The sequence below is a fragment of the Neoarius graeffei genome, chromosome 20, assembly GCF_027579695.1.
Source record: "Neoarius graeffei isolate fNeoGra1 chromosome 20, fNeoGra1.pri, whole genome shotgun sequence".
In the NCBI taxonomy this organism is placed as follows: Eukaryota; Metazoa; Chordata; class Actinopteri; order Siluriformes; family Ariidae; genus Neoarius; species Neoarius graeffei.
Window position 1 is genome coordinate 17161140 of NC_083588.1, and position 10972 is coordinate 17172111.

General features: G+C 42.3%; 1 protein-coding gene across 4 annotated transcripts in view; it reads right to left on the reverse strand.

Annotated features, from left to right (window-relative positions):
* Positions 1–2009: 2009 nt before the first annotated feature.
* The window catches only part of tex2 (testis expressed 2), a 93368-nt gene continuing 84405 nt past the window's right edge, over positions 2010–10972 (reverse strand). For all 4 annotated transcript variants that reach the window (XM_060901350.1, XM_060901351.1, XM_060901353.1 and 1 more), the window contains one exon: positions 2010–5218. In XM_060901350.1, the coding sequence (XP_060757333.1) occupies positions 5063–5218 (156 nt within the window). In that variant the 3' untranslated portion in view covers positions 2010–5062. The remainder of the gene's footprint in view (positions 5219–10972) is intronic.

Genomic DNA, 10972 nt, shown 5'->3' on the forward strand with positions numbered 1-10972 from the left:
TACAAATAAGTACTTTCAAAGGTACTGACAAGCCATTGTACCCTGAAAGGTACAATAACATTTTATTTTCTGAGAGTGAGGGTTATTTTTCTTGCCCATTTAGGATCAAGGATTTTCATTGCTGGTAACCAATATCTACTTGGTTATATAATTCTTGGTTATATAATTATATTTGGTTATATATCTTATATATCTTGGTTATATAATTATATTTATGTGGGCTTGGCTTTTGAGTTGAAATGGGAACCTCTGCTTCATCAGTGTGTTTCGTGGTAATGGATGGCAGGAATTCTCTGATTTTTGCTGCTTGAAATGAACTGGATTATAATAACGGTGGTTTAGATAAGCATGTCAGCTTGATCGGCTGTATCTGAAGTGGTGGAATCTTGCATTACACCGGGCCTCTAGGACTAGAGTTGAAAACCCTTGGTCTGTCCTTCAGTCATATCTGCAAACGGCTGCAAGCTTTCAGTCCACCCAGCTAGGAGCCACACCTAATCCGTGATTAGTCAAACAACTCTAAAAAGTGGAATGAGGTACGACTTGTGCTTGGTTGGAATGGAAACCTGCATGCTTCTGCAGGTAGGAGTGAAGGTCTACATGTTCAGTTACAATATTAAAGCATAGTTACAACTATTATCTGGATAAAACAACAATTTTTTCGTCAACACGAGACAAAAACAAATTTTTGAATCTTTGTAAATCTTCAAATCACATGATTCATAACAAAACCCTTAAACGGATGACCAGGCAATGATTTATACATTCAGATGGCTTCTCCATATTGCACAATGGCATACAAGTCCATGGCAAAGACAGTACTGTGTATTTCATTTTCCAGCCAGTTCCAGAAAGGTTATGGTTAAGAAGCTGAAGTCGACAGAAAGCGCCTTGTTTGTATGACTCTAGCCAGCTTGAGTAGTGCCACTTCCGGGGCAGATGGGGTATTAGCTGGTGTCCTTGAACACAGTGAAATTGATCTAGTTGCATAATCGTATCGACACAGATGACTCAGGCAGCAAAGAGAGTTGTGAAGGTTGGCGTCTGTAGGGTATTGGTTATCCTTGAGAAAGCACGTTTGCACAAAGCAATTGATAATCATGGCATACACAGAAATCCACAAACATACTCTCACTAGTTTACATTATTGAAAGAATGCTGAAAGTGGCACACACTCAGTTAGGACCATTTTTTAAGATATCCTATCAAAAGCCACTAGCGGGGACATGATCTGAAAGGAGTGGCATGGGAATATCTCAGCTGGCCTTCCACACTGGCTTGCAAAGGAATGAGGTAAAAAGCGTCCGACACCTGATACCGTCAGTCGTGCAGTATCTAATCACACAAAAGGAGCTTTTAGTGGCAAACATACCCTAACCTGATACTTGATTAGGAACATGTGGACATTCATGCAATTATCCAATCGGCCAATTATGTGGCAGAAGCACAACACAGAAAACCATCTGGATCAAGGGCAAGAGCTTAAGTTCACAAATTGGACAGTTGAAGACTGGAATAATATTGTGTGGTCTTTTTTAGCCATCTAGTGTCAGAGAGGAGTGTGGTCTTCTATTGTTGTACCACCCATTCGCCTTAAGGTGTGATGTATTGTGAGTTCTGAGATACTTTTATCAGGGATGTGATTTTTCCGCGAATTCGCGGAATTCCGCTTTTTTCACCTCAAAACTTGAAGAAAATTTTTTTTTTCCCGATTTTTCCCTCATCCACATTCGTATCCTATTCGTTCCGACTTTGTTTGAAAGATGGCAGCCTTGGATTTGCATCTTTACGCCTCGATCACGGAGGCTGCCATCTTTCAACTCTTTGTTTGAAGCGAGCTTACGTACAGCTATCTAACAAGCGCGTTCATTGGTTGTTACAGAGCGATGAGCCAATCACGTACCTCGTTTCATCTCAATGACGTATTGCGTAAATGATGTAATTACGTCAATGAGATGAAACGAGGTACGTGATTGGCTCATCGCTCTGTAACAACCAATGAACGCGCTTGTTAGATAGCTGTACGTAAGCTTGTTGCATGTTGACCATTAAATTGGCTTGAATTTGTTAATCATGACAAGTTTTTTCTTGTGTGTTTGCTTGCCATTTTAGTACAATTTTTAAAGTCAGAAAACCCCAGAACCCAGGAGCTTCGGGGGGCTTCCCCCCTTGTCCCCCCACCAGGCCGCTGCCCTGGACCAGCTGGGGGCCTGTGGCCCCCAGACCCCCGGCTAAAATTTTCAGATAATTTCACCAGCCCCAAATCACATCCCTGTTTTATGCTCATTGCAGTTGGAAAGAACGGTTGTTTGAGCTGCACTAGGCCGCCTGCCAGCTCAAATTAATCTGGCCATTCTTCTCGGACCTTGCTCTCTCATCAACAAGCTGTTTCTGCCCAGGGAAATGCAGCTCCCTGGGTGTTTTTCACAGAGGTGCCCAATTTCTTTCTGATGAAGGGACAAAAATTAATCTGGATGGAGGGCCATGGGCCAAAATTAAATGTTGACTTTTTTTTTTGAAGTTACATTACGTTACATTTAAAATGTATTATGCAGTAGTTTATAGAAAATTAACATTCTGTACTTTGAAAAGATGACCGGATGTTTAATTTCATAGTGATTACGGATGATTCATAGCGGTGGCCTTCAGGCTTGTAGTGCTCGAGTCCAGGACTCTGACTAGAGTCTGACTCATGCATTAAGTGCATTCGGACTCGTAAATTGGAGACGAGGACTCAGATTTTTTTCTTCATTTTTGGTAACATGCACATAATTTGGCACAAGATAGTTTATATCTACATTAATTTTTTTATACTAATCTCGTGCAAGAGAATGCAAATTCACCTGTTCAACCTCGAACTTCAATTGTCATTTGACAAGACTCCACCCAGAGAAGTAAGGGACACGCCCTGTTCATTGCTCTGTTGCTTGCTGAGCGATGAACTAGCTAGCGTTAACCCTCGCTCATGTTATTTGCCCTGTTGATAGTGGGCGGGGCTTGCTGAGCGATGAACAAGCTTTTTATCTGTAGCCTATTAACTAAAATGGGGCGGTCGAGCAGTAATGTTAGTCCAACACAGCACCAGAGACGGTTTCACATAAAGGCAACAGCAGCCACCGTCAAATGGTGCGGTCGGAGTCTTGTTCTCGGACTCAACTCGGAATTTTCTTTAAATGACTTGGACTTGACTCAGACGAAAACTGGGGACTCGAGACTGGACTCGGACTCGAGGTTTAGTGACTTGATCACAACACTGGCGGCCACTGTCTGTCTACAAATTTATTTCTATAAATAAATATATATATCTTGCCTGTTTTTAATTTCCTTTACCAGTGTGCCATTGCCTTAATTGCTCAATCTTGACTAGCTGAGTCAAAGCCAGTGATGTATGATACATGCACAGCATGTGAGCACTTATTTAAATAAATACCCTGTATATTTCAGATGAGTAATATTTTATGATTATTACTCCTTTCTACTCTTGTGTAAAAATTATACTGAAACAAAAATATTAAAAATGGAGGAGAGAGAGAGGACCATAATTATTCATAGGCAAGTATTTAAGACAGTGAGTGATTTTTTTTTAATGCCTTGGCAGCACCTAAGGCTATTTCATGGCAAGAGCATTTCTATAAAAAGGTATTATAATTTCTTCATAAAATTAATAACTAAACGAAATGCTTCAGATAGGCATGCGATAAAAATTCTAAACCCTTTTGTGATGGCACCTTGTTAAAAGCATCATCCAAAGTACTTTGAGAATTAAAGCGTTCCAATTTGATAGGGGACCTTAACAGCACTGTGTTGTACACCTCAGGCTATGTACCTTTCCTTTCAGTTGCACAAACTTTGTTTCGTAGTCATTATAGGTAGGATTTTACAGCCCTTTCAAAATACCAGGAGAATAAGCACAGGCTTGTCAAATACCATGGCAGGTCAAAACACTGGCCCATGGGCTTGAATTGGGTGGCCCTGGTTTAGAGTCTGTTGTGTGTGAAAATCCCAGGAGAGCTACAGTTTCCGAAATACTCAAATGAGCCTGTCTGGTACCACCAACCACACCCCAGTGAAAGTCACTAAGAGAATATTTTTATCCAGTTCGATGTGAACATAAACCAGGCTTGTAGATGAGTCCGACTCGGGCCCTAATTTTAAGGACTCAAGCGCTGATGGCTGACTCGGACTCGTACGTTAACTGCATTCGGACTCGTAGATTGGAGACGAGGACTCGGATTTTTTCTTTACTTTTTTTGTAACATGCCATAATAATTTGGCATAAGATATTTATATCTACATTAATTTTTATACTAATTTCGTGCAAGAGAATGCAAATTCACCATGTTCAGGAACAAACTAACGTTAATGGCGCTAAAATGCCTGGAGAGACGCCCCAGGATTGTCCGCTTTGCTTATACAGACTTCTCGTGCAGTGGGAAAAAATGCACTGCTGTGTGTTCCATATGTAGAAGAACTACTGAGGAGACGACGGGGACAACCTCGAACTTCAATCGTCATTTGGCAAGACTCCACCCAGAGACCCTGTTGATAGCGGCGCTTGTGTCGGACTCGAGTCGAAATTTTCTTTAATGATTCGGACTTGAACACTGGGGACGTGAGACTGGACTCGGACTCGAGGTTTAGTGACTCGGCTACAACACTGACGTGAACTGAAGCTCTTGATCTATATCTGCATGATTTTATGCACAGTGCAGGTGCTCCATGATTGGCTGATTGAATAGTTGCCTGAATGAGCAGGTGGTCCTAATAAAGTAACTGTATAAGAGGTCTCCAACCCTGATGTTTGCTGTAACCATAGCTGACTTTCATCCACGGTTGTATGTTTTCATTTCCAAAAATGTATCAAACACTGCCAGAACTGCCTGTGCATGTAAAGCATTATTTAGCAGAACCTTACTCAGTTCAAGGTCCAATACAAATGCATTAGTCTACTATTATGCATTTAGACACGCTCATGTTTCCAACTAACCTTCATCTAAGAACATAATATAACAAGTGCCCTTGGTTGACTCCTCAAAGTCTCATAAGACAGTTTTATCAGCTTTCAAAAGTCATCCGGAGTTTGTTCAAGGTCCAAGGGAGCCACATCTCTCAAGGCATCGGTCGTCACAGTAGCTAAGTTCACACCGGACCGCGTGTCCATGGCTGAGTGCATGATGGGTAACCACACGTCGTCCATATTTGGCATGACGAATATTTTCTGTGATGGGTAAAAGACCAGAAAGTAACATTTGTAAGACATACAGGAAGTTCCACGTTGCTGAATGAACAGCATATAAATGCACACGGAGATAACTGAAATGTTCTATGTTTCATCCATACAAGGAAAAATTCAAATTTGCATCTCGAGAAAATCTAATTTGTAGACCAATGACTGTATGTATGGGTTGAGGTCATATCAGGGATTCAAAAGTAAAGCCAAAATGTCTCTGAAGCCCTCTACTGGCTGGCTACAGTGCAGATTTTCACCTCGTCCATTCGGATTTTAGTCAAAGGAAAAAGGACCTAAATTTACATTTTAATTAATATCTTCACAAATAGGATTCATTTGGTCTTGAGATCTCCCCCAATATTTTCTTGACAAATTAATTTTACAGGAGGGAGTTATTTGATGAGAAGTAAAAGGGTGTGGTTGATGAGATGATTGACCGTTTCGGACGTGACCATTCAGCCTCATGAACGCGCGCGCACACCTTCCAATATGCACCCAAAGCTCTTGACACTTCAGGAGCAAAGCCATGACCAATTCTTTTTTTTTTTTTTTAAAGATTTTTTTTTTGGGCTTTTTCACCTTTATTGGATAGGACAGTGTAGAGACAGAACAGGAAATGATCGAGAGAGAGACGGGGAGGGATCGGGAAATGACCTCGGGTTGGAATCGAACCCAGGTCCCCGGATTTATGGTATGGCACCTTAGCCACGATGCCCCAGCCATGACCAATTCTAACAGACTCTCAGTGTAGTAGTTCTTTGCGGTTTTTCCTGTATGCTACGTATTTGGATGTTTAAGCTAGCTTGTTGTACATCTACTATAACTAGCAAACCATCCACCCTTCCATTATCCATAACCAGGGTCATGGGCAATATGGAGCCTATCCCAGCTGACTATGGGCGAGAGGCGGGGTACACCCTGGACAAGTCACCAGGTCATCACAGGGCTGACACAGACACAACCATTCACACTCTCATTCACACCTACGGTCAATTTAGATCCATCAATTAACCTAACCTGCATGTCTTTGGACTGTGGGGGGAAACCGGAGCACCCGGAGGAAACCCACGCAGACACGGGGAGAACATGCGAACTCCGCACAGAAAGGCCCTCGCCAGCCACAGGGCTCAAACCCAGAACCTTCTTGCTATGAGGCGACAATGCTAACCACTACACTACTGACTAGCAAACCTATGTGAGTAAAAGTCATAGCTGAGTTGGTTTATGCCAACACTAGGTCAATTTCATAACGATCCAAGTAGCATGGTAAGGTTAAAGGTAGACTGCCTTTCAGATTTTTCAAGGTCATAAAAATAATTTTTCCTGACATCCAATTATTTTTGGTTAGTGGACCACCGTGCCGCCCCATTAATTGTTCTATTTATTATTAATAATTATTATTAATAATAAATAGAACAATTAATGGGGCGGTACGGTGGTGTAGTGGTTAGCGCTGTCACCTCACAGCAAGAAGGTCCGGGTTCGAGCCCCGCGGCCGACAAGGGCCTTTCTGTGTGGAGTTTGCATGTTCTCCGCATGGGTTTCCTCCGGGTGCTCCGGTTTCCCCCACAGTGCAAAGACATGCAGGTTAGGTTAACTGGTGACTCTAAATTGACCGTAGGTGTGAATGTGAGTGTGGATGGTTGTCTGTGTCTGTGTCAGCCCTGTGATGACCTGGCGACTTGTCCAGGGTGTACCCCGCCTTTCGCCCGTAGTCAGCTGGGATAGGCTCAGCTTGCCTGCAATCCTGTAGAACAGGATAAAGCGATAAAGAGACAATGAGATGAGAATGAGAACAATTAATGAATTAAGGCCCACATGGCCCTAAATTCTCCGCTATTTTTTCCTGCTTCACCATGACGCAATACAAGATACTACGTCATGCATCACGTGGTGAGCTTTCCCCGTTCGCGCAAGGCATTGTGGGATACAAATTTGAAACAGAAGAGGAAAATAGAGGACACGAATGAAAGGTGAAAGAGCGACTACAGTAATGGAAAGCGAGAAGAAAAGACGTTCTGTTGCGAAGGAAAGGAAATCCAGGATCAAACTAATAAATATCAGCGCTCAGCAAGCACCTTGGTGTGATCAGCTGTTCATTTAGTGACAGAATGATGGAACTGTCAGTGCACCGTAAAGGTGAACCTGTAGATGGCGGTAATGCAGCACTGTGGATGCCAGCTGTCATAAAACTCAAAAGAAGAAGGTAAACCTGCACATGCGCACACGGACTTCCTCTGTTTGCTTGACTGCGCGAAGCGAGCGATTTCATGCACATTATTTGCTTTAATCCCCTCAAATTAAATAACTTCCCAGACACAGAATGGCCTGGGGTTTTGTTTTTTTAGATATTGCAGAAATAAACATACATCACAATGGCCAAATTTCAGAGGGAACTAAATCTCATCTCATTATCTCTAGCCGCTTTATCCTTCTACAGGGTCGCAGGCAAGCTGGAGCCTATCCCAGCTGACTACGGGCGAAAGGCGGGGTACACCCTGGACAAGTCGCCAGGTCAGCACAGGGCTGACACATAGACACAGACAACCATTCACACTCACATTCACACCTACGGTCAATTTAGAGTCACCAGTTAACCTAACCTGCATGTCTTTGGACTGTGGGGGAAACCGGAGCACCCGGAGGAAACCCACGCGGACACGGGGAGAACATGCAAACTCCGCACAGAAAGGCCCTCGCCGGCCACGGGGCTCGAACCCGGACCTTCTTGCTGTGAGGCGACAGCGCTAACCACTACACCACCGTGCCGCCCCCAGGGAACTAAATTTCACAGATTTTATGAAATTGAAAGGCTATCTAGTTTTAATTACTTTTTTTGGGATTCTAAAAAAGGCTCAGAAGTGTATTCAGTTTTGTTAGTACGCTACTGAAAAACACAACAGACAAAATAAGATAATATCCTAAATAGCCCAAGTGGCCTAGCTAATGATATATATATATATCAAAGTTTAATGGGTGGCGGCATGGTGGTGTAGTGGTTAGCGCTGTCGCCTCACAGCAAGAAGGTCCTGGGTTCGAGCCCCGGGGCCGGCGAGGGCCTTTCTGTGTGGAGTTTGCATGTTCTCCCCGTGGGTTTCCTCCGGGTGCTCCGGTTTCCCCCACAGTCCAAAGACATGCAGGTTAGGTTAACTGGTGACTCTAAATTGACCGTAGGTGTGAATGTGAGTGTGAATGGTTGTCTGTGTCTATGTGTCAGCCCTGTGATGACCTGGTGACTTGTCCAGGGTGTACCCCGCCTTTCACCCGTAGTCAGCTGGGATAGGCTCCAGCTTGCCTGCGACCCTGTAGAAGGATAAAGCGGCTAGAGATAATGAGATGAGATGAGTTTAATGGGTTACACAACCGCATCAGTAATAAACAATTAATATTTATCTCCATGCCATTTTTACACGTCTCCTGAATGTCCACAATTTGGATCCACGTGTTGCAAAACAAGTTTATATGACATCATTGATGTTTTTCAATGCTGTATGCAGACAAGTCAACGCACCTTCGTATCGGTGCAGACATTCAGCTCGATGATTTCGGAGTTTTATTGACCCAGACACATTTGTTGACACATTGAAACTAAAATGGATTTAATTAGGATTATTTCTCATGAATAAAGAATACTGAGGTGGTTGTTGACTTTTTGTGGATGGCCTGCTCTCGGCAGAGCTGCAATGGTGCCATATTTTTAAAAATGTTTAATAACGGGTGTTCAAAGGTTGTGATTTTTTTTTTTTTATAAAAGAACCAAAATGCGATTGATACTTCTCCATAAGTTCATCACACACTTGTTTTGACAACTCCTTGGCCTTCATGATATTCGCCGTGTCCGAAATCACTCACTATATAGTGAGTTGGCCATTTTGTAGCGTTGTTTGAATGTACAGTGAGAATTATTATGCCCTATGGACTCATAGTATCCCACAATGCATCACGAAAAATAGTGTACAACCGATGGTCACTAACCAAGCAATATATACCATCATGCATTGCGGTCGCGCTGAAAGAAAAGCTGTAAACGCTGTTTCGTAAGGAGCGTTAAGTATTTTAGACTGAGTATAGCCGGAGTTTGTTTTTCCTTTTGACAACGGGCATGAGACAAATTCAGAGCCTAATCTAGGAATTTGAAAATAGGGGACAGAAAATATTAACATGGGTAAAAATATCCCTCATTTGTTCCAGTTAGTGGGGACAGAAAAATAAGTAATACATTGGTAGATATTTTCAAGAGTACATCTATAAACAGAACAGTTTTATTAATAAAACTAAATACATGTAACAAACATTCATATCAGATGTTAATCTATATAATGTCATGATTATGGCACTATACATATCCCTTAATACAGTGATATGAAAACCATATCAGCAAACACTTATCCACAGTTTATAGTATTGCACAAACATTATGATCAGATCTGAACTTTAAAAATGTAAATATTTTAGATCAAAAACTACAGTTGTGTTCAAAATAATAGCAGTCCAACATGACTAACCAGATCAGTCACTGCTTTTGGTGGAAATTATATTACTACATGGCAAATAATTTACCAGTAGGTGTAGTAAAGTCGTAGAAAACCAACAGACCCAACATTCATGATATGCACGCTCCTGAGTCTGTGTAATTGAATAATTAAGTGAAAGGGGCGTGTTCAAAATAATAGCAGTGTGGAGTTCAATTAGTGAGATCATTCATTCTGTGAAAAAACAGATGTCAGTCAGGTGGCACTAATTTAAGGATGAAGCCAGCACATGTCGTACATGCATTTCTCTCTGAAAACCTGAGAAACATGGGTCGTTCCAGACATTGTTCAGAAGAACAGTGTGTTTTGATTAAAATGTTGATTGGAGAGGGGAAAACGCATAAAGAAGTACAGAAAATGATAGGCTGCTGGGCTAAAATGATCTCCAGCGCTTTAAAATGGACAGCAAAACCAGAGAGACGTGGAAGAAAACAGAAGATTACCATTCGAATGGATCGAAGAATAGCCAGAATGGCAAAGACTCAGCCAATGATCAGCTCCAGGGTGATCAAAGACGGTCTGAAGTTACCTGTGAGTACTGTGACAATTAGAAGATGCCTGTGTGAAGCTAATCTATCAGCAAGAAGCCCCCGCAAAGTCCGACTGTTTAAAAAAAAAAAAAGACGTGCTGAAGAGGATACAATTTGCCAAAGAACACATTGACTGGCCTAAAGAGAAATGGAGAAACATTTTGTGGACTGATGAAAGTAAGATTGTTCTTTTTGGGTCCAAAGACCGCAGACAGTTTGTCAGACGACCCCCAAGCATGGTGGTGCAATCATCATGATATGGGGATGTTTCTCTTACTATGGTGTCGGGCCCATTTATCGCATACCAGGGATCATGGATCAGTTTGCATATATCAAAAATACTTGAAGAGGTCATGTTGCCTTATGCTGAAGAGGAAATGCCCTTGAAATGGGTGTTTCAAAAAGACAACGACCCCAAACACACCAGTAAGCGAGCAGCATCAGGGTTCAAGACCAACAAAATGAAAGTCATGGAGTGGCCAGCCCAATCCCCGGACCTTAATCCGATAGAAAACTTGTGGGGTGACATCAAAAATGCTGTTTCTGAGGCAAAACCAAGAAATGCAGAGGAATTGTGGAATGTTGTCAAATCATCCTGGGCTGGAATACCTGTTCACAGGCGCCAGAAGTTGGTCGACTCCATGCAACACAGATGTGAAGAAGTTCTCAGAAACCGTGGT